This window comes from Halichoeres trimaculatus, unplaced genomic scaffold, assembly GCF_033239565.1.
Source record: "Halichoeres trimaculatus isolate MK-OKI-2021-1 unplaced genomic scaffold, fHalTri1.1 fHalTri1_scaffold_22, whole genome shotgun sequence".
In the NCBI taxonomy this organism is placed as follows: Eukaryota; Metazoa; Chordata; class Actinopteri; order Labriformes; family Labridae; genus Halichoeres; species Halichoeres trimaculatus.
Genome location: NW_027437200.1, coordinates 20,647,819 through 20,672,361, shown reverse-complemented (window position 1 = coordinate 20,672,361; position 24,543 = coordinate 20,647,819). Strand labels below are relative to the sequence as shown.

At 40.8% G+C, this 24,543-nt stretch overlaps 1 protein-coding gene across 3 annotated transcripts in view; it reads left to right on the top strand.

Moving 5' to 3' along the window:
* Nucleotides 1-188: 188 nt before the first annotated feature.
* clcn3 (chloride channel 3) overlaps nucleotides 189-24,543 on the top strand; it is a 42,538-nt gene continuing 18,183 nt past the window's right edge. The window contains exons 1-3 of one of the 3 annotated variants that reach the window (XM_074699104.1): nucleotides 189-363; nucleotides 9,857-10,038; nucleotides 24,066-24,226. In XM_074699104.1, the coding sequence (XP_074555205.1) occupies nucleotides 9,876-10,038; nucleotides 24,066-24,226 (324 nt within the window). In that variant the 5' untranslated portion in view covers nucleotides 189-363; nucleotides 9,857-9,875. Of the gene's footprint in view, nucleotides 364-9,856; nucleotides 10,039-15,103; nucleotides 15,395-24,065; nucleotides 24,227-24,543 lie in introns of those variants that run through there. The other 2 variants (XM_074699103.1, XM_074699105.1) reach the window with 2 other exon arrangements.

Sequence of the window (24,543 nt, the reverse complement as noted above, 5' to 3'; positions counted from 1 at the left end):
TTTATTCAGCTCATATGTCATTATTCATGTGGTGTCTTCATTGTTTTGTATCTTTGTCGTTTTATAGCATTGATTAGATGAATAATTGATGATTTTCTCCTCTCCTCTCCCTGACTGTCTCTGACCGTCCCTGGGTCTCAGGGTGGAGGGTCTGCCGCTGCCTCCTCTGCTGCCTCCTCTGCTGCTGGGATGGGAAACAGGAAGTGAACGTCACTGACACAGGAATGGGACTGAAAAAAGAAAACACCATGATGATGAGGAGAATGTCAAATCCTCTCGTTTAGAAGACGGTGAAATCTGCGTTTGCTCTCAGGATTAAAGGATGAATTGTCGTGCTCGGGCTGGAATTGAGGCATCAGGAAGGTACGTGACGTTGCTTCGTGTTTTCTATTTTTTTTAATTTACGGTCATGGCGGTTTGTTAGCTTGTGTGAGGCCATCCATCCATCCCTGTATCGCTGTCACATTCAGAGCACTCACTGCTTCTTTTTCCAGTTTTACGCTGACAAACAGGTGCCAGCTTGTTTCACAGTTAGCATGAAAGCTATCGTGGATTCACCGTTAGCGTGTGTGCTTTCCCTCCTGGATCATTTGTGGTTTATTTGACGCTTTTATGAGATTCAGGCCCTGAGCTGCAGCCAAGTGAAGCTGCACAATCTGCTTTCACACATTCTCCGCTCAATGTGCTCCTAATGTGCTGTTTTCACCGTGTAATGCTGATGAAGCGTGTGTTTTTGCACAGCTAACTGCTGCAAAATGACCGTTTGATTTCATTATCATGCTGGCTGTGTCATGGTGGTGATGAAACATCAGCACTTGTACAGTTTGTCTCTTTGCTAACAGTTTCATTTAGCTCGATACGAGTATTTTTTCAGTTGCAACTTTTAAAAACTGAAGAAGAGTCTTTTTCTGGTTTGCTCTGCTAATCCAAACTCAGAGCTGTCAGATAACTTGTTTTTTGTACTGGAGATTTTTTTTGTACTTTATTTTCTAAATTTAACTTTTTAGATGTTTTGAGTCTGTTGAATCAAAGTGGCAACTCTTTTTAAGTGCTAAAAACTGCAGTTCCTCCAATGTCCACTCGAGGCTGGCTCCAAAAGTACAGATAATCACATACACACCAAGCCAAACTAGCTACATTTTTAAAGCAAAAACAAACATGTTTACAGTCTGTTTTAAAAAGTGTTTGTGTCTTACCTGCTTATTCAACATTCACGCTAAACAGAAGGTGATATTTTTTTTTTAATTTATTATCTGATTTTTATCTGACCTGACTGACAGGCAGCCTGTTGCTGAGAAGCTAAAGGCCCGCCTCTTTACCTCACCATAACTTGAACAAAGCTAGGTTGAATTAAGTATTTTGAATATGGCCTCTATCAAAGATGGGCTCCAAAACTCTGTATCAGAAACAAGTGGGTGATGTCACAGACACTATGCCCCTATATCATATAGTGATTAATATAATTAAATGACAAAAAAACATTAAAACTGCTTCAAAGCAGACGGGTTATGATCAGGGTTTTAAGCATTTAATTAATTTCTTGACTCATTTTTGAAGCAAACTACTCTTTGAACTTCAAACTTTTTTACATTTTCTTGCGCTGTACTCAAGCCCCATTTCACAGATATTTGACCCGTATTTTTCGAAACATCTTTACCTGCTGATATGTTATAGATTGTTTAAGTCTATGTAACATCCAATAAAAAAAACATACATTAAATTCTTCCTCTGTCCCAAGGTTTTGTCCAAGCACCAGCCCTAAAAGTTTGAATGTTAGCAAGCAACTACAACCTAGCTAGTATTAATGTTAGCTAAAAGTTTTAACAAAGAAAACAGCCACTTTTTTTCTTTTTTAGTTTTTGTTGGGCTGAAGTATTGCTATATGTTAACCAATAATTGCTGTTGACTGATTATTGGGATCGATATCTGCCATTTGGACAATTATCCAAAAATTTCAGTTAAGAAAGCTTTCACTAAAGGTTTAAGCTTTCAATGCATATCCATTCCAAATGTCAATTATTTGTCTTGTAAACTACTACACAAGTTGACCCCCAAAAGATATGCTAGCATTGGCATAAATTAGCTAGCTTAAAGTTGAGCTTTGCTAAAGGTAAGCTGGTTGACATTATCAACAGGAATTGTTTGAATGGAAATCCTACATCATTAAAGAGAGAAGTTGTGAAAGTAGTTTTTCCAGCTGTTAATTTTAACACTATTCAACAAGTTTTTTATCAAATTTGGGCTCCTATAGGATGATTGTCTTGAAAAGTGTTGACCATGTAAGTATGGTGACTACCTTTCCCTTATTAATCCCTCACCACTGCAGAAATCAGACCTGATGTTTTTGACTGTACAAGAGTTAATGTTGAACATAAGCTCGAGTTAATGTTTTGCCTTTTCATTTGAACACTGTTCAGTTGTTTATTACTGTTTTATGATGAGCTGTCCTCGTGCAGCGTTATCAAAAATCAGAGGCAGGGTTACAGGTCAAACTGAAAGCAGCGCTGCAGCATTCCTTATTAGATTTAGCTGATGGTTTAACCGGGCACTGATTGTGTTATGTCTGTCTGAAGTGTCTGCCTCCGTTCTGTTCAGTCTGACCTCAGGGAGGCTCGTTCACCGTCACACTGTCCTGATGTCACGGTGACAACATCTGAAGATCTGATTTTGATTTAAACCCTGAACGGATCTGTTTACGTGTCTATAACATCTAAACGAGACTCCATTTTTAATTCTAGTGTGCTTCCACTGCTGTCTCTGTGGGAAAATAATACTCCCAGACTGGCGTAGGCTGAAGGAAATTGATATCTGACAAAGCCTCATTGATAGCGCACACACACACACACACTCACACTGAAACACACACACTGTTCTTGAATGTTTTTTTCTTTCCTTTTGGGACATCAATTATTCATCTTTCAGCATTCAGTTTGTGAAAGAAGCAACTTCATCTTTCTTCAGTGGTGCTCTTTATTCGAGGTGGCTGCACGTTAGCAGCATGTTAGCAGCATGGCTAATAATGTTGTTTCCACACTAAACAAACTACACTCATCTTATGCTGCTGTGAATGATTTCACCGTTTTGTTTTAGATGTTGTGACTAATTGAACAGTCGTTTAGTCAAAGCAGTACAAATTCTAACTCTTTTTAGCCGATGAGTTTATTATTTCTCCAGTTTTGATCATGACGAGCCAAAAACAGTTACAAATTGAGGCCAACGTTGCCATTCCCAGCTTAATCAAATCTAGTAAAATTGAATCAGCTGATATCAGTTTTCTTGTTATATCTGTGAAAAAGAATCAAATGTTTTTAAGAGTGTGTTACATTGGGGCACTGTTGGCCTGTGGTCTAAGCGTCCAAATGTGAGAGGTTTAATTCCTGGCTTTGACCATTTACCGCGTCTTTATGAAAGCAAAAAAGAGATATAATTATTTGAATTTTAAAAGCCACTGAATTTTAAGTACTGAAATAAAAACACCACTGAATTCATGGCATTGAATTATTTTGCTATGAAAACCATGCATCTTAATTTATTTGTCCGGAATTCACCCATTGAAAATTCAGATTTAAAAAAATAACTCAAAAGTTCAGATCCAAAAATTCATTTCATAATTTAACCACAAAAATATTCAGGTCACTCAAATTCAATTTGTCAAATTCAGATCTGAAAACTCAAGTTGCAAAATCCAGATTGCTACACCCAGGCCACCCAGGACAGACAATATACCTTATTGACAGGAATATAAGAAGCATTTTTTATTTCAGTTGGAAAAAGTCCTGTGAAAAAAGCAAGAATCGTGAAAAAAAGTCAGAATTTGAAGTGAAAAGGTCAGAATTTAAAGTGAAAATTCAAATTAGTAAGAAAAAGTCAGAATAGTGAAAGAAGTCAGTCATTGTTAAAATTTTGAATAGTGGGATAAAAGCCAGAATTTAGAGTGAAAAGGTCAGAATAGTGGAAAAGAAGTCAGTTCTGTGTAAATTGTCACAATTGGGGGAAAAAAATGTCTGAACATAAAGTAAAAAGCTAAAGTAGTGAGCTGATGACTAATAATGACTTTATTTGATGACTTCATTTGCAAAGTCAGGAAAAACTTGTCTATAATCCAATTTGGTGAATAATTTCAAATTACGATGACTCATCTCTGATCTTTAGGTGTTGTTTTCTTGAACTTAGAATGTGACTTCAGTGTTGCAGATAAAGTTGCTGTAGTTGATTTTAATGACCTCCATGTTGTCATTGTAATGAGTGAAGCTCTGTGTTGTAATGAGGCGTCTGTCTGTGCTCCATACCCGTCAATACATCGACCACCTGCCTGTGTGAGTGATGCTGTTGAACATGTTGCTCCTGTCTCTGAAGGAGGTGTGAGTCCGTCGGTTATATGGAGGCCAGAACGCTGAGTCATATCCCAGCAACAGTCGCCTGGGCAACACCTCCATAGTGACCAGGCGGAGGCAGATAAGACAGTGGTTGTGTAACATCAGCAGACCCCGCAACGTTTGCTCTTTTGCTGTCGATTATTTTGCTGTTATCGAGTGTCGAACACACACAAATACACTCCTCTCTCCTGAACCGCTCCCTACTGGTTTATGGAACCAGAGATCACAGGAGCAAGTTTACAACTGACAGTCAAAATAAAAACTCTTCTTATATGAAAAAGTTTCCTTCAAAGATAATTGAAAAAACGTCAACTTTCTCATTATTAGCAAAAAGGGTCTGAGTTATCATCCAGGGCAAACAAGATAACTTCTTCTTTCAAATGGAACGACTGTCTTAAAAACAATGATGTTGTGCTCTTAAGTTTGCAAACTTTGTTTACACAAGATATTTACTTGAACACACGATATTAACCTGTCAACAAAAATTCAACTTTTACATCAAGATAACTGTCTTCAGATATCACCTTGTTCTCAAAAGAAATGAACTTGTTGGCACAAGAGTTCTATAATTGCACAAGATAACTCACTCACCCAAGTTGTCAACTTGTTAGCAAAGATATTCTTGCATGCTCTTGATAAAAATCTTGTCATGCCTAGGATTTCCCAATATATGGAATTGTTCTCATGGAATGTTAACTTGCGCACAAGATCATATTCTTGTGTTAACATGTTTGCACAAGATACTTGCTCCTTCCCAAGTGGTATCAACTTTTTCGTACAATAAATTATCTTGTGCAGATAAGATGGCAATTTGTTTGCACAAGATGATAATCTTGTGTGCTCAAGATAATCTTGGGTATGCAAGATTTCACCCTTTACTGGCTTGATGTTCTATGAACATGTTGGCACCAGATATCACCTTACACGCACAAGATAGTAAAAACTTTGCACAAGATACAAACTTGTGAGCACAAGATAACAATCTTGTGTTCATAATATTACGCAAAATATTGTCTTTTTCTCAAGTTGCATGTTGAATTTGGTTAAAGATAGAAGTTACTGAAGATTTGGACTTGTGTGCACAAGATAATGATGTTCACAAGACTGCACAAAATATTGACTTCTCAAGTGACATGAACTTTTTTGGCACAAGATAACTTATTCTTTGAAGATTTTAATTTGTTTGCACAAGATGAACTTGTTCTGACAAGATTGCAGAAGATACAGGCGTGTCATGATCTGAGATTGGTGGTGCAAGATAGCTGTTTATGATAGGGTTATTTTGCGTGCTTAAGATGAAAAAATCTTGAGTTTATAATTGTTTCCCTTATTATTTTCACAAGATATCGACCTCTTCCGTTTGATATCAAATTCTTAACTCTAAAATCTTGTGTCAATACAGTTTTACGTACTTTTGCACATGAATTATTATTGACCGGACATTGTGTGACAACTTTTCCCTTATCTCAGGTTTTCTGTAGGTTTGTATTCAAACTAAATGAAAGCAAGAGACAAAGAGAGTTTAGAGTGATTCAGAGGAAAAGCTGACATTTCCTATCACTGGATGTTTTTCTCATTCGGGGCTGAATCACAACAAACTAAAAGTTAAAGAGCAAATAAAGGGCACCATCACATGAGCTCCCTCTCCACATTTACAAACGAGCTGAATTGAATTTCCTGTCGGCGCTGATTCAATCGAGCTCAAAGGGAAGTCCAGTCTCCTGCTGAATCAGGGGTGATACTGGCGAGGGGAAAGTTTCTCTTTCCTCTTTGCTTCACTTTAAACAGTTTGTACCAAAGAGGATCAGGGGTCTAAGCTCACACTGTCTGTGAGTGTTTGCAGAAGACTTTAGCCGTGTTAGCTTGTGTTGTAATGTGGTTTTACTGTCATCACAAAGTGTCTGCTGCTATTAGTCAGAGGTGAACGGCTTCGGTGAAAGACTGTAGCTGAGTTAGTTTTTAAACTTTCTACCTAATAAATAAAGGTTTTGTTACAAACGCCCTTTTCATATTCTAGAAACATTGACTGTTCAAATCAATCCAGCTAACCCCAGCGTTTCTTTTCCTTTCTTCTTTTCATCGTGGCCTTTTATGAATGTCACCTCAGCGCGCTGCGCCCTGCAGGGGTGACAAATCAAGCCAAGAAAAAAACAAGATGAGAAAGGAAATGGAAACCGCTCAGGTCGATAGGGAGGCTGCTCATAAATCTATTAGACTTTGTCCTTTTTCTCACAGAGATATGAAGGAGTATGATTCGGCCATCAGAGCGTAGAGGACTAGAGCAGATCAGTCAGACTACAGCAGCGGGGCACATTTCAGGTCGAGCTCTCTCCTCTCTTTTTCCTTCTTCCTTTGTGACTCATCACGTCTTGGTGTGAATGTTCCTAAAATGCCCTCTGGTTAATCTTTAATTTTCGGCCTGGTCGGGGGCATTTTCGGTCGCTGGTTGAGTCACATTTGCGGTTACAGACTTAGTTCTTTCTTTGTCCACATGGGGGCGATGTTTGAACTGTTCATTTCCATTTGTCCAGCAGTGCTGTTATTATTATGATGGCTATAATCCCATCAGTGAGGGTAGGATGTCCATGTGTCCCTTTAATCCCTCCGTCTATAAATACACCACAGTTACAACAACACGTCACATCCCCCAAAAAATCTCAAAGTTTAAGTTTTTTTTTCACAGAACAAAGACAAAAAAGTCATCTTCCACTCTGCAGCTTTACTGAAGCTCTTCAAATGTTTCCCCTCAGTCATTCTTCATCATCACCCTGCTCATCATCAATTGTTAGGCTCCCCTGGCAGCACAGATTTATCTCCGTCTGTTATGATGGATCAGCTCTGTCTCTCATTCTTTCCACACCTCATTCCCCTCTTCCTTTTACTCCATCTTTCATCATCTTGTCCAGTAGTTACCATTTTTCTTTCAGATTTTAAATCTCATGTGGTAATCTGCATCAGAGCTGAACTGAAACTGGAACTATACAAAATTTTATTCAGGGAAATGTGAACATATCCTCTCTATTTGATATGTTGGCTCTATAATATCTCCCCTATAACTAGAAGTTGACCGATATGGGTTTTTTGGGGGCCGATGCCGATGCTTTCCAAATTTGGGCAGCCGATGCCGATATGCATAGCCGATTTTTCCAATTTGATATTCAGGCCGATTGTTAAATAAATATATATTTATCACATTTTTTTGAAACGCAGCAATTTCTGAGCAACTAAAAGAAATCTATTACAACAAGTCGTGTCCAGTCCTCTGAACATTTATTCAGCTTTCAAAACAATGAAATATTTTGTCTGAGTAAATACACAATGTAACAAGCAGTAGTAAACATTCACACTCTTCTTAAAATGTCAAAAAAGAAATTTAAACTTATTGATATAATTTGAACAAAAGTATGTAATGTATCCAAGTGGTTCCACAAGTTTGAGGTGCTCATCTTTTTTGTGCCTGATCAAAAATTGCGTCATTTTATACAACGGATCAAAAATCGGCTTTTTAAAAGAAAATATGGCCGATGGCCGATAAAGACAAATGTCCAAATATCGGCCCGATATGTCGGCCGGCCGATATATCGGTCTACCTCTACCTATAATATCAATTATGTAATCCTGCCCCTATAATATCAGTGTTATAATATATCCCCCAATATATCAGTCTGTTTCCTGTCGGCATCCTGAACATTCGGAATTTTTATAACGGTGAAAATCTGCGATAATTTTGGGATATTATTCCAAATGTACGGAAGAATCAGGAGTTCATTGAAGTCAAATTTCTATACGGTGAAATGTCTTTCAGCATTTCAACATAAATATCTCTCGTCTATGATATCAGCTCTGTTATATACAGTGTTTCCTTAGGGGAGTGTTGGATCTTCACAGAGAATAGAAGGCACTGGGAGATGTTTCTTGTGGTAGTTTCCAGCTCTCTGTCCACTATATGGAACGTGCTTGTCTGTGTGTCTGAATGTGTGCACGTGTTTGTGTGTCTGTGAATGCAGTGGGGCAGAACTTCAGAAAAAATGTGAATCTAACAATGTACAAATGACGTCCTGTCATGTAAAGTAGATGAATATCGTAAGGCTAGTTAGTCTTATATATTAAAAAAACAACAAGGCATAGACCTGAATTATGACAGAGGAAACTCTAAATTACTTCTGCTACAGACCAATATGGATTTTAGGGGCAGATACGATACTGATTATTTGTAGGCAAGGAGGCCGATAACTGATATTTAAAGCTGATATTAATTTGCTGTCAAAGTTAAAATATATTGGTGTAAAATGACTGAACAATACAAACTCTAACACTTAACTGCAATCAAATGCCTTCAAGCATATGTTTATTAAACAGCTCCCAGGCTCAGCAGAGTGTTTTACAAAGTTAACTGAATACATCCCTATCCCTATCTGCTATAGGCTCAATATAGGCTTGATAATACTGACTCTCTAATATCAGCTCTACCATATCTGCCTATCTCTATAATATCAACTATAATGTTATAACCCTATAATATCAGTCCAATAATATCTGCACCATTGTATCGACTTTATATCGACCCTAAAATATCGTGCCTTTAGTATTTGCTCTGCCTTATAATATCGGCTTCAAAATGCTGGGCCTACAATACAAGCTCTGAAATATCAATACTGTTATTTCAACCCTACAACACTGTCTCTATGATACCAACTCTCTAATACAGGCACCATCATATTAGCTCTACAATATTTTTTCTATAAAATCGGTTCTATGATATCAGTCCTATATAGGGCAGAATACAGCTCTACAATACTAGCTCCATCAGCTCTGTAATTTCAACCCAACAATATCATCCTTGTTTATCAAATACCATATTAAAGAGCTGATATTAAGGAGATGATATTGTAGGGTTGAAATTTGTATCAGCTCTACAATACTTATTACTTGTCAGGCTGTTTTCTGTATTTGAAAATTTTACACTGTTTTGTATTCCTTTTTTTCTTGTGTTTTTGATTCTTTGTTGTTTCTTTGCCAATAATAACCTTTTATCAGCCACAACTCTTGGACTCAGAACAAACAGTTTTGACTGACTTGCTAAATTGGATCAACTTTTTCTGGAGGAAATTCTTTGAGATGAATGTTTTTTTATTATTTTGGTTTTAGTGTTTTCAAATTGTGAAAGACCGCATCAATGTTGTCTCTTTTGGTTTTTGCTGAACTTTCTGCTCGTTCTGCCACTGTAATGTTTGTTCCTGAAGTGGAAATGTGTGTACAGGGAAATCCTTCCATCACATCCTCACTCTGTCTGTCTGTTCAGCTGTTAGTCAGTTTGCACACTAACAACTCCCCCTACTGACCGTCTTTACCTCTCAGACTCACAGACTCACCTGGTAGGCTCTTTAATCTAGCATCCTCACAAACACGGTGTGTATATCTCTACCACCCCCCTTCCTTTCCTCTTTCCTTCCCTCCCTTCCTCCCCCCTTGTTATCCAGGGCACTGGCGTGTTGCTAAATGGAGTCGGAGCAGCTGTACCACAGAGGCTACTGCAGGAACAGCTACAACAGCATCGCCAGCGCCAGCAGCGACGAGGAGCTGCTGGATGGAGCCGGCGTCATCATGGACTTCCACACCACCGAGGACGACAACCTGCTGGATGGGGACGCTGCCTCCCCAGGTAGGGGGACAACACCTCAAGTCCAGATCGCTCCCCACCAAGCTGTCCCATTGGTCCTGTTGATGAACTCACTGACCCTCAGTCTCCGATCCTTGAATTCCCAAAGAGCTTCCAGTCAAATTCTTTCTGTTGACCAGACTCTGATGTCCAAATGCATCAAATGTGTGTCGCTGTGCCATCTGCCCCTCCTCAGCTCCATCCACGCCATCATGATGCTCCTTTTGTTGACCTGTCACACCCTGTCTACCCCTGCTGTTTTCACCCTGCTTCTTTTCTGTCCCACACGGCCTCACAAATGGTTTCAAAACTGAGATTTTAAAGGAAAATCGCAACATTTAGTCAACAGAGAAACAAGGGACAGTGGTCGGGAGTGGAACCCTGGGTTAAACCAGCGACTCCAACATATTAGCCTTCAAAAATGTGTTTAAGTTCTTTCTTTAGCTTGTGATGAAATCTTAAACTGTACTGCAAAATTCTGCATTTTTCAATACTCTGAATTTCAGAAAAGCCTAACCCTCTAACTCTAATCTAACCCTGATCCTCGTACCCTTACCTAACCCTACCCATCTAACCCCAACTCTCAGCTCCAAAGCCCTGACTCTAAACTTGAACCCTTATCCTCAGGGTACCCTCTAAACCCCATCCCTATCTGTTGAAATATCGCCAAACCCTAACCCTAAATCTAACCTTTGAATCATCACAAACCTTTACCCTAAAAAATCAACCTAAACCTAACCGTGACCCAACTTTAACTATCTAACCGCACCCTCCACCCTCTAGATCACCCTAAACCCCAACCTCCGCCTTCAAAATCCCTCTAAGGGGCCGTTAGCGTGACATTTTTTTACCCAACCACGGGAAAAAACACAGCGAGAAACGATATACATTTTCTCAAAGAGGCAACATCCGGTTAGTAAAAAAAGATCTTCTTGAGGCTGACTGTAGAAAGGTTGGAAAACACACTTTTATGGCATTAAAAAGTATATTTACAGCCTGGTTTAAAAAAATATGACTTAGGTCTGAAACACTGATTTTTCTATTGTCCAATCAGAGACAGCTGTTCCAAAGGAAGCTCAATGCCCACATTATATCCAATGTGGCTGCATCCGCCGATTGGCTAAATTTGCTGTATCAGGAACAGACAGGCGACATTGCGTAGACTACCTCCATGTTTTTTACAGTCCATGGTTTCCACAGACTTGATTAGGGACTAAAAACGCTGCGGTATGCATGCCAGGCCAGTAGGTGGCGATAGACAGAAGCTTCTTTTGTTTGCCCCCCCACTGAAGTAGAGGTGGGCTGATCATCTGGCATATATACGGATCAGGGATGAGTACCTTTCACATTTGAAACGATACTATACCGATGCCTGGTACCTGGCAATCGGTATAGGTACTCAACGGTACCAAATTTAGGTACTTTTTGTATTTATGTGGTAAAAATTATCAATTTGTTTAATAATAACATGTCAATGTATTTCAATTTAACATATTTATTCTTTAGTATATAACCTTGCAATGCTGTGTTCATGTCCAACCTGGAAAATTGCCTACTCTCCCACTTCCTCACAGTTACAAGGATGCGTTTAGGTACCTAAACATGGCACCTTTCCCTTTTACATGAATCGGTACCTGGTACTCTTACCAGAATTCAGGCGGTACCAATGAAAGTACCTAATTCGGTCTTCCCTGATTGTCGAAGTGATGCTGTGGTGTTGTCGTTGTCTGGTTCACGCATGGTAAATTAAGTTTCCATGAAAAAAAAAAGTAAAGTGCATGCAAAAAGTGTAGCAAGACGCTAGTTTTTCTACTGAAAACTCTGGCTTGCCTTTTAATCGGCAATGGTAGCCGTTTCAGAAAATTCCAGTCTGGAGGCCGTTTCAAGAAGTTTCTGTTTTAGATCGACTGAAATGTCACTATGTAAACTGGAGGCCAAAAAACAACTATACCTTTGTGTTTCATCCTAAAACCACTGTCGTGTAAACGGCCCCTTATCCTAAACCTGAAACCCTTCGCCCAACCTCATCTCCCCACCTGCAGATTTGTTACATCTTGTACTGGTGCATTGTGCAAATGTTGTTCAGAAACCAATCTTTGAAACCACTTGTAAGGCTTCTTAAAGATTTCAGTTTTTTTTTTTTTTGGTTATTTAACAATCTTTTACTACTTCTTGTGTGTTTTCTAATCCTCAATCTTCATCTGTTTTTGGTAATTGTCTTTCTTCTCACCAGCTTTGCATGCCTCATTAGTTTACCTGCCCCTGTATCCTGTTTGTGTTTTCTCAACCCTTACATGGTTCCTGTTTCCTGCTCTTAGTTCGCAGCCTCACTTTTATAAGTGCCCTGGCGTTGGTAGCTGATTGTTCTTGGTCTTATTTCTGTGCCATTGGTTGGTCTTTCCTGTCAGGTAGCAGAGGTAAGGCTGTAGTAACCGCCTCTGTTCCTTTGTATTCATAAATGTGTCGTCAGCTGGCTAAATATAGAGGAGCTTAGAGGAGGGTGGTGTCCAAGTGAGGCACAGTGATTACAGCCTGTTAATCACGTAATGATCAGATGTGATCATTGCATCATTTGAAGGTAGAGTGCCAGACGTCGTTCCTGCTGTGTTTCCGTGTATCCAGCTGTGATGCTGCCTGTCAATCCAGCCATGGCAGCCCATTCATTCTCTGACAGTGGCTCTGACAGGTGTCTGATCGTTTTATCTGGTGCATCCTGGTTGGATCTTTCTCATCAGAGTCGATACGCTGATGAATCTCTTCAGTTTGGCTCCTCAAACATTGTTGTCAGAGCTTGTTTTCAAAAGCAAACCTGTATGCACAGTAAAAGAGGAGTGCGTTCTCTGTCTACTCAGTTTCATTTGTCTGCCCAGTAAAGGAGTTGATTCCCGTCCATTTAAATTGATCATATTTCAAGTATTCTCTCCATGCCTCAGCTCCTCCTCCTCCCACTCTTGTCACTCTCAATTGTTGAATGTCAGCCTACCTTGCAGTGACATTCCCACGAACCAGTTTGGCCGGCAGCCTGTCGGAGCATGCGTTTCAGGAAACCCTTGAATGAATGTTCTTTTAAGTTCGCCTGGTGCCTCTCTCTGCCTCCCTGTTCTATTTTTACATTGAAGTGAGGGGTGGGTTCTTGGGGAAGCATGTAAAGCCTTCCTCTGTGCTGTGACTGCAGCGTGAGCAACGGGCCAAGTCACTCGGTTACCTCGTGGAGGGCTCTGCTGAAACTCTGGCATTCGGTGGAGCTATGCTTTGGACGCTACAGGCAGTTGAACTCTTGAGGAGATACTCTGCAATCTTTTAACTTGAATTCTTAAAAATGGAAATACTTTTCTTGCTCTTTGGCTGCTTTGATGTCCCACTCGGGACTTTCTGAACAGGGAGGTAATAAACTATGGCTGACATCACCTGTGACATTGCATAGCAACAGGAACCCTGCTGAAAGGTAAGCAGGTCCAAGGTATTACAGATATTTTCCTCACAGCGTTTGAAATGCCAGGGTCTCATTGTTGAGGCCTAACAGATCCAGCTCCAGCTGCTTTGTTCAGTGTAATAACAGGATCAACGTGAAGTTTACAAAACACCTGACAGTGACTTTCTACCCGTAGCCCTCACTTCACTGCAGCTCTCATGCAGTCAAAACAGTGTTTAAGGCAGTTTTCTCCCAATACCAAAAGCAATGACTGATTAATGTGTGGAAAAAAATCTCTGGGAAGTGCTGTGAGCCTTTGATTGGCTTCGATTAACTTTCAGTAAGGATAATTATTTGGACCCAAGTCTGAAAAAAGGATGTAACAACCAATTCTACGTTTCACAGAAGGGTAGCCCTTACGAAAGAAAAATATATGTACCAATATATTTTTTGAAATGTATTGTAATATATTATTGATATATTATGATATACATGGAATAATATATTGAGGGCACATATACAATATATTATATATTCATGAAATATATTGCAATATATTGCAAAATATACAAATGATTGCCGCTTTCCATATATTGCAAGATATTGGAAAATATAAATACTAAATCTCATATATGGGAATATATTACCAAATATATAACATGATATGTTCCAATATGCTGCAATATATTTTTCTTTCGTAAGGGAAGGGCCACTGTAAAAAAAAAAAATCATGATGAATTGAGTCATAATGTTATGAGACTTAAGTAGAAAGAAAGACCAAATTTTACTAGATTTAGGTCAAAATAAAGATTCAATATCATAGTAATTGTGGAAAAAAAGTCTTATGCATATATAAAGCCGGAATAGTGATAATAAAGTCATAATGTTGCGAGATAAAAGCCAGAATAAAGACAAAATATTACATGATTATTGTTGAAATAAATTTCATTTTGTGAGAGTCATGTAGATACAGTCTTTGCCAATGTTGATAAAAAGTTGGGATGGATTAGCCGGTCAAATAGTTCACACAGCAAATATTACTGTGCTGCCACGTTGAGGTGGAAAGCAAAAATATGGTACTACTGTGACTTCATGACATGTGCTAATGTTTTTGTTTTAAATTAGCCAAATTCAGACAGATTTTACATTTTTAAACATTTTCAAAACAAACAACTCCTTCGAAACATGTCAACTTTTTAACAAATACTTCTGCATCTTGGAAAATTAAATAATTTGATAGTTTTACATTATCTGAATGGGTTAAATTACCAGCTAACTAATAAAAAGTAGCTGTAATGCTAGTTAGCGCTCAGGATTCTACAGTAAAATGATTCCTATTTTTGATAAAATAGGACTAATAACATCAACTGACATTAAAACTTGACTTTTGTGAATGAACTGGCGGACTAATACTCTCGACATTATTAAAATTCACGACTAACTGTCCCTTAACGTGTTTATTTGCGCCGTTTATATTGCATTAATTCCCGGATGGAATATTCCATGTCCCAGCTCACGCGCCCCGCACCCCTGTGACCCGCCAACCGTGGTCTGTGCCGTACAAGCGTTCTGTCGCCTTTCCCTCCTGGATGTGTGCGTGATGACGTCATTATCTCCAACAGTCAGCTGCTGCAGTGGAGCGAGCGAGACTGACAGAAAAGAGAAGGAGGGAGGGACAGAGAGACGGGGCTGTGCGCTCACACACACTCAGAAACACACACACACTCGGACACATACACACACACACTCGTCTTCCTTTCGGTAAACATGGCAGCAGCGGCGGTAGCGACAGACACACACGAAGCGAGCAGTGCGTAGTGAGATGTTAGCTTAGCTTTAGCTCCGTCTTAACTGTCAACATGGAGGAGGAGGACGCCGCGGCCGACCCCTACTTGCCCTACGACGGGGGAGGGGACACCATTCCCCTGCAGGAGATGCCGAAAAGAGGTACATAGCGTCCCTTCTCCTCCTTAACTCCCCGTTTTTTTCCTCCCTTTTCTCACGCTGCCGAGGCCTCCTCCTTCCCCCCTCCTCCTCCTCCTCCTCCTCATACAGTGACTGCATGCAAACATATGGCAGGTGGAGGAAAACTGCTGCCTCATATTCTGCGAGTGTCAGAGCAGATTAGTGTGGCCTGCATATTTCCACATCCACCTGTCACGTCCGTGGATGATAAACGAGCAGTGTGTGTGTGATAGTCAGCCGTAGATGAAGAGATAAATCAGGTTTAAAGAGCAGGCTTCTGTTGGGCCTGCAACAAAAACACAAGCATCCAATGTACCACATGTATGAAGTGGGTATGTTCTGCCTTGCGATCCCTTTTATGAAATTCTCTCTACGCATGACGACACCTGTTGGGCATATCCAGGTTGTCACATTAAATCAGTCATCACCAGCTCCTCGGGGTGGAATTGCACCAAAACATCACTTGTTATTCCACTCTAGAGTTGTCTTCGTGCATCGTTTTCTGGTTTTTCTTCCCTGTGCGGCCTTGAAGGGGTTTAATTCATCTGTGTGTGAGTGTGTGCTGGTTCCTGGTGGCCTTGCTGGATTTTACAGTGAATGAGCAGAAACAAAAAGACCCCAAACTCCAGTCTTGTTCTGTTTCCAACCCAATTTGTGGCATTTTATTTCCAAAAAAACCTGTAAAAGAGCTTTTAAAACCTGTTTAATGAAAAGCATAACCGGGTTGCTTTAAAGGGGACATATCATGCTGATCCCTTATTTAATACTTACATATAATATAATAAATTTGAAAACAAGACCTTTCACCCCCTGAATTTTCAAAAAATGAGATATTGTATTTTTTTCTGATGCTGCGACACGAGGATCCTTTCTTTTTATTGGAGTAATCTGATAAAGCAGCTCCTCCTCTGTGATGTCAGTTAGTCACACAACCACCACCGAGGGATACACCCACCAAGAGCCGACTGACTGAGTGCTGGATGCAGGGACTCTGCTCTGCTGAGCAGCTCGGCTTTACATGGTGAATTAGCAGTTAAAACACTATAGTTTTAGCAGACGTGGTAACACTTATGAGACTGTGATATTTGCATGCTTGTTCTGACATGCCCTGTGAACCTGGACCACAATAATGCTGCAGTAACAACATAGTGAGGAACTGACGGTAGAGGCGATCTTTACACTACACTTTCAGCATGATGGATAAAACAGACAGAGAAAAGTTTGACTCACCACACTGAAGCGTCCTGAGATGATCTGTGTCCAGGTGGATTTTCTTCCTCCTGAGCTGCAGAACCATCCGGGTCTGACTCGGGGTCCAATACAAAAGGACGTATCCTACACTCTGCCATTTTTTTAGTGCTATCAATGCCTTACGGTGAAGTTTTGGCAAACAGCAAACTCCCTCGGTCTGCTCCATCCAATATGGCGATTTTGTAAATACTGCCATGCTGCAAAAACCGCCCCCTGGCTCTACCCCCTCCGCCCCTCTGATAGAACTGACCAATCAGAGCACAAAAGGCTGTGACGTTGTGAGGTTACTGGAGGTCATTCTCCAAACGGAGCGTTTCAACGAGATCTTCAGAATGGCCTAAACTGAGGATATTGAGAACGCTATTGTGGGGCAATGAAGGAACTAAATGACTTGTACTGAGGGCAGAAATGCTTTACAGGCATCCTAGTCTGGCATAGTGAAAAGGAGAAACAAGCATGATATGTCCCCTTTAAGGACATTGACCTGAAGCCGTATCCCACTTATCAAAAGCAGCATGTCATATGTAAACAACCAAAAGGAAGTGGTGTAAAAAGCCATTTGTGCTCTCAGACTTTGCTCAGTTTATTCCCTTTCTTTTTGTAGGACTCTACGGGTTTTATCAGCAGGTCACAAGAAGGCTGCCGTGTTCAGTGTTTGATCACATGATGTCCGAGCAGACTAACCTTGCTGACCTGGAGTGTCTTAGCCAGCTGCTTCTTAACCTCCCTGATCTGATTTACCCTCAGGCCGAATAACGGGGGAAAGAGACGGAGAATTTCTCCACCTGTAGGTTTAGAAATGTACAAAAACAAGCGGTCTGATGGTGGGAGTAACACAGGAAGCACATGCCCAGTTAGAGAAGTGATATTACCGACACAGCGTCTCAGCACGCAGGGGAAGGAAACCGAAGCCTGGGCTTTATGTCTTTTTGTCTCTGCTCCCCAGTGAGCTGATGAAGCGTGATGCTGACGCCGTGCTCGTATGCAGCACCCTCAGGGTTTCTGTTTTCCAGTGGCGTCATCCTCGCTGTGCTCCTGATCTGACGGGCTCCAGTGGTGCAGCATCATTATAAAAATCAGGGTTTCTGGTTTATATCACCAGTCTGATCCTTGTTGTGTCTCTGGAAATTGAAACGTGACTTCATATTGTGCCAGATCTGCTCTGCTGCTTCCTGTACGCTGGGCATTTTGCAGTCGTTGCTGCAGTGAGGAGCTGCAGTCTTATCTTTAAGCTCTGTTGTTGACTTCGCTGGGTTTTATTCCTCACTGCTAACTATTTTCCCCCATATTCTTTTATCTAGGCCTCTATATTTCTTTTACCACCTCATGCTCTTTCTCTCAGCAGCTCATATTATAATAATGTTAAAGCTACGATAGTGTAGAATGACATCAGCATAACTCAAAAACAGTGTTGGCAAAGATTCATATTCAACATCACATCCAAAATGTGCCCCCAGCTCCATGCAGTAGAGAAAACAGCTGCGTTTCCACCAGAAGGTACCAGAACTTTTAGCTCCTAGTAGAACATTCCCCTGTGCTAAATTGTTCCTGCTACCCATTGTTTGTCGGCATCTTGACCACTAGACCTGGGGAGATTCTGCAAAACAGGGCAATGACATAAAGAGAAAAAAATAAAAGAAATCACAAAACAGCACCAGACCAGTAGAGGGCAGTAAGACAAAGGCCGTTCAGTAAAAACAACACTTCAGAAGGCAACAGACAAGACATGTAGCTCTGCAGTTAGCTTGTCCGCATGGGGGTGTTCAGCCTGTGCTGGTTTTGGTTGTATTTTGTTGCACTGTTGATAGATATGTTGACACTTGAAAGGAAGCAAGTGCCTGTGACAAAAGCTGTCGCCAGCTACAGATGTTTCTTAAAGGATAAGTTCGGTTTATACAGCTTTTACATTGTTTATAGAATGAAGTAGAACAAAATACTCACCCAGAAGGCTTTCCTGATCCAAGCAGTGCTTCGGGAGATATTTAGATCCAAAATCGTGCAGCGGACGTCCGTATAATGGGATCCATCGGGGCATAGACAGCGCTGCTCCTAACACTGCATTAATCGTACAAAAACTCATGTTTTTCACCAATATTCCATCATGGTCTGCTCCGGGTTAGCCCTCTGCTACAGTCTGTGTTACTTCAGACAGCGCTGTGTGGCTGTACTGACCTCTGAACTGACGAAGACTTTGTTTACGATTGCCCCTCAAAGAAAAGAGTCAGCTCTCCAGAGAGTACTGCGCATGCGCAGAGGGGCAAACGCAAACTAAGTCTTTGTGAGTTCAGAGGTCATTATAGCCACACAGCTGTGTAAAATGATGTAAAAAACAAAACTACCTAAGAAGAGTGAACTCTCCTCCTGTTTTTGATCCAAAAACAGACAAAATGTACTGTTTTGATCACACTTTCCAGGGCGCTCCATCCGTTGATCCTCTCCATGGTCGTCTTTTCTCACTATCGTGCCGCTCTTTCTCTCTGAACTACCTCAACACATCATCTCAGATTTTTAAAATTAAAAAAAAAATTAATATCAATATTGATAAATATCGGTTATCGGACATAACAACAATATTAATATCGGTATCGGCCAAAATTGTCATGTCGGTGCATCCCTAATAAATTTATCCCCAAGAACTAAATGTCTACCCTAGTTCAAGGGTCTAAAGCTGCGTTTCCACCAAGCAGTACGGGTCGGTTCAGTACGGTTTGGGACGGTTTGGGACAGTTAAGTCTCATCCCGTTTGCGTTTCCACAGCAAACTGTGCCCTCTCGTGGTGGGCGGCGTGTAAGCCGCATGCCGGAAGCCACAGCTGGTAAACAATAGCGTGACGCCGTAGCAGCTTACCCCGCGATTAAATCCAACAAAGAAGAAAACGCGACACAGTAAACAAAGAGCACGGATGGAAGACATGCAGCATTTTGTCCTCTCTGTGATTTTCATGTAACTCTCGGTTACAAAGAGCAATCAAGCTTCATTTCAGAGAAGTCTGTGAGCCACCAGGAGAAATGCAGCCGCTGTCGGGGTAAGTGACGATTCTTTAGACCAATCAACCGTCTGCAGTGTGTTGCTCCACCTCCCGAGAGCGGATCAGTTCAGTCTGGCACCCATACGAAAGGGTCTCAAAAAAGTGGGACGGCTCGTCTCGGTTTTTAGGGATCCGTCCCGGGATGAGTCTGTGGAAACGCCGCTAAAAGCGCACCGTACCGAGACGAACCGACCCGGACTGCTTGGTGGAAACGAGGCTAAAGTGTGCGATGTCCTGGGGGGACAGTTCCTGTGGTTGAAACACAGCTGTTGTAGTACAGTCCGGTTGATAAGTTTGATTAATTTGAAATAATCAGCATCATCAAGTTATGATTTGTGCTCATGAAGCTAATTAATGAAAGTAGATGACTGTCTGCAGACACTGCAGGCAGTCTTGTCAGTGAGGCTGCTGTGGAGTGATGTTAACATCCCCCCAATTACAACACCTTTTCCCATCTTTAACGACAACTTATCGAATCTGAGATTGGTCAACGTGTACTTTGTCTGTAGAATTGTTGGTCTTCCATCAATTTAGCGACGACTAGGGCTGATGTTCCAACCTACACATGATTTTTTTGTGTGAATTAGCAGAATAATTTCGCTAAACACAGAAACTAGAGCTGTACCCACAGTATTGACAGTGTCGAGTAGTAAAACTGACATGGTCTAAAGGTGTTTGAAGAAGTCAAAGCAGTACGCAGTACTGTCAGTTCACTCCTGACCAGAACAGTTTGTCCAGTTCCTCCAGGAGCAGATTTATTATCCGCACACCCTCACAGCTGGATCCAGTCTGCTGCGTTTTGGACTCTGCTGGATCCACAGGGTCACCATGACTGGGCAAGAATGTGTGTTAAAATTCTCCCACTCATAATTTGTGGTGGTACGCAGCTACTCTGTGAAGATTCTCGCTGACAATGACGGACCAGAATCAAAACTGGAGCCTCTCTCTGACCTGACTCAACACTTAAATCACAAACAAAGTCCCCGGCCAGTCCAGACCGCATGGACTCAAAATAAAGACGGATAGCTCCATCCTCCCTGCTGCTGACTCCACAGCAGCTCCTAAATGCTGACACACTCACTTCTTCTTTCTCGCCTTCCTCCACTTCCATTTTCTCTTCTTCCTGAAAGAAAGTTGCTCAATTTTGACTTAAATTTCCCCTTTTTTAAAATCTATTAAAACACCAGAGTCTTCACTTAGAGCTGGTGAGCTGACGGCTTAAAAACAGCACCTGTATGCTTCGTTATGGACTAAATGATAATATGGAATTAACCCTACTTGATTTTCCTGCTTTTCTTATAAGGTAATACCTATTATATAGTTACAGCAGTTCCTGTTGAGGGGATTTCTCATGAATGGAGCTTTGTTGTTTAGTCAGCCCTCGTTTTATAATGCACAGGAGATTAAAATGTAAAGGGGGGATGGTGTATCCTGGACTGGAATGTGCTTATTTAACTTTAAAATGGCAGCGAGATTACAGATCAATCACAGGAGCAGCATGTGTGACTGATGCGTGTGTGAGTGTGTGGTAAATGGAGATGAACTGTATCAAAGTGACCATATAACAGCAATCCTGCAAGGCTGAACTCAACGCTGCATGCATACCAACACAGGAAGTTTTCAGTCCTTATCTCTGAGGCTGCTTCTTTCCAGAGAGCAAATCAATATTCAAGCGAGGAAAAATAATTGGTTTGGGGGAGAAAAAGACCGCTGGTGCAAATTTAATGTCTTCAGAGCTGCTTCACGAGGAACTAAACACAATCCTGAATTTTGTGGGAAGAATACCAAGTATTTAGCTGCTTCCTTTATTTGTTTCAGTGGCTTTTCTGCCTTTCTCATGAGATAATAAGTCTTTAACTTTCTACTCTACATGTTTCTGTTTACCTCAATGTATGGTGCCCATATATGTTGTCAAATATTCAGTACTTAAAGAATTGAGACCATCTGTCATGGAAAGAGAAAACCATCCAGCATCATTAAGAGCTTTGATTTACACTCTTTTTTTTTTCAGAGTTGAACAGGAGTGAGTAATCTCAGACTGAAATCATGTTTTTTGTTTCCCAAATTTGATCCATTACACTGGAATTCACTGAGAAGTCAGAAATGAATAAACATAAACAACCAGTAAATCACTTGTTTCTGTTCAGGAATGAAAGGGAGTAACAGTTATTCATAGGGCTGGGTACCCATCAAAAGTTTCCGATACCTGTACCAATAGCGGTACCTTCACTTTGGCATTGGTTCCTGAACAATACTCTTTATGATACCAGTTTTATAATATTAATTTTAATGTTAAGAAAATTACATTACGCATTACGGTACAAATCTTGAGTCTTAATTTTCAGCCGTAGTAGTTTTTGCTTTTTTCCCATGTCAAAATAAAAACCCTTCCCCTCTATCAGGGCTTGGGATCGGCAAAACGGATCGAGAAGAATCAAGCATGTGCTCATTTCATTTGCATACAGCAGTCGCCTGCTCCGACTGTAGCTTGGAGGGACTGCTGCAAGTGAAGAGGACTCGTCTGCTGTGTCAGCACCCGCTGCTTGTTGACAAGCGAGATCAATATGTGCTTTTACTTCAGTCTCCAAACTCCCGAAAAGTTGTTTGAGAGGTCTGAAAAGTTGCTAAATATGGCGAAAAAGTTGCTAAGCTAACAGGACTACCATACATGCTGCAAACATGTGTAACGTTATCAGATCTTCATCATGTGATAACCCTTTGGGTAGGGATGGGTACCTTTCACATTTGATATGGTTCTGATGCCCAGTACCGGCACTCAATGGTACCATACTTTTTGTGTTCATGTGGTAAAAAATATAAATTTATTTAAAAATATATATGTATTTTTTTTCAATTTAACAATAATTCTTTTATTTATAACCTTGCAATGCTGCGTTCATGTCCAGCATAAAAAATCACCTACTTTTCCACTCCCTCACACTCACAAGGATGCTTTTAGGTACCTAAACATGGTACCTTTTGGTTTTACGTGAATTGGTACCCGGTACCTTTGACAGAATTCAGTCGGTACCTATAAAAGTACCCACTTCGGTACCCATCCCTACCCTTGGGTACTGAAACTTGGAACAAAAGATGAGGCATGTTTTGATACCTGTACTACAGGAACATTTCAGTCAGTGCCATGAAAGAACCAAAGTTCGGTACCCAGCCTTGGTTACATGACAACAACAAGTTTCTAATCTGCTAAAGTACTTCTTTTTGTTACAATAATAATTAAAGGGTACCAACAATGATTTAACCCTGGAATTAAAAATAACATTTTGTTTAAAGATCTTGAACATACTGGTGGATTAACATGACAGACACCAAAAATATTTTGGTGATCTACGAAGTTTAAGCTTCTGTAAATACACATGTGAATAATTGAGACTAACACCATATATAAGTCTTTGTCTGGACAGATGTGTTAGTCTCTGTCTTTGTGGCATGCTGTGCTGCTTTTGTGCTGCAGACCAAAAAGAATTGTCACAGTTTCATCGACACACGAGGGAGGATTGGTCTCAGATATTTCAAATGTAGGCGGTCAGGCTTTTACCTCATTTATCAAACACGCTTTGTAGCAGATTGAATTTGGGCAGCCCTTGTCCAAACTTGAATATTAGCTTTGATTTAACAGAATAGAAGAAAATGAGAGAGGTTTTGGCTGTCTGATTCAGAAAAACATATCAAACAAAAGATATTTTGCTTTCTTACATGAATGAAATGTCTCGTCACCCAGCCAGAAAAATCACACGAGCTCAACGATGATCCTTTGAAAAGAGGCAGAGAATTAGAGTCGACGTGTTTCCCCGTTTCATAACGTTTGCTTTGTGTTTCTTATCCTCAAACCTTAAGTACGCGCTGTGACTAATCAAAGTCATGTTAAAGTCCTTAATACACTGACTCCACGCGCTTATTGGGGCTCTGCGCAGAGAGCTGGGAGCTGGATAAAATCAGAGCAGCTCTAATGAGACTCCCAGACGCCCTGGGAAGAATTTGAAGTTACCATAAAGACAAGAAGACGTCTTTGTAAAGGTTCGATTGAATCGATACCAAAGATCTTTTTGTGGGAGAAGCTAATTGAGTCAGAAATCCAACGATCTGCTGTGATCTCCATCTCAGAGCAGATCAGAAGAGTAATGTCCCTCAGATATTTAATTAAAAGTCGACTCATGATGATGTTTCAGGGTTCAGATTAACCTACTTCCTAATCACATTTGCTCAGACGAGCTCGATGATGTGGGGGCTGAGGCTGTAACGAGCAGGAAACGGCGCTCAGATCCACAGATGTTTGCTCTATTATTTTTGATCTAAGACTTGTAAGAAGTATCACACAGTTCCAACTCTTAACATCGTCTCCGTCTTTGTCCCCAGGGTCTAACTACGCCATGTCTAACGGGGGCGGGGTGCCCAGCAGCACCACCCACCTGCTGGACTTCCTAGAGGAGCCCATCCCTGGCGTGGGAACCTACGACGACTTCCACACCATCGACTGGGTCCGAGAGAAGTGCAAGGATCGTGAGCGGCATCGTAAGGTGAGAAGACAGAGAATGGATAGCTTAAGGTGTTCTCACTAAAACCAAACGCATGCAAAAGAAAAATCAACCAACCTCGACTTTAAACAAAGAAAAAAAATCACGGTTTCACAGCAGCTACATTCACGAGATCAAGGATTCCTCATGCCAACAGTTTTCTGCCTCCATTATGAGCCTCTCCTCATCCACATCGTCTTTACCGTCCTCTTAAAACCTCACACTCACCGACATCAGTCCTATTGTTGAGGATAAATAAGTTACAACCCAGCATCAACAAAGGGTGCCTGATCCAGAAACTCAAACTGATGTTTGACGTT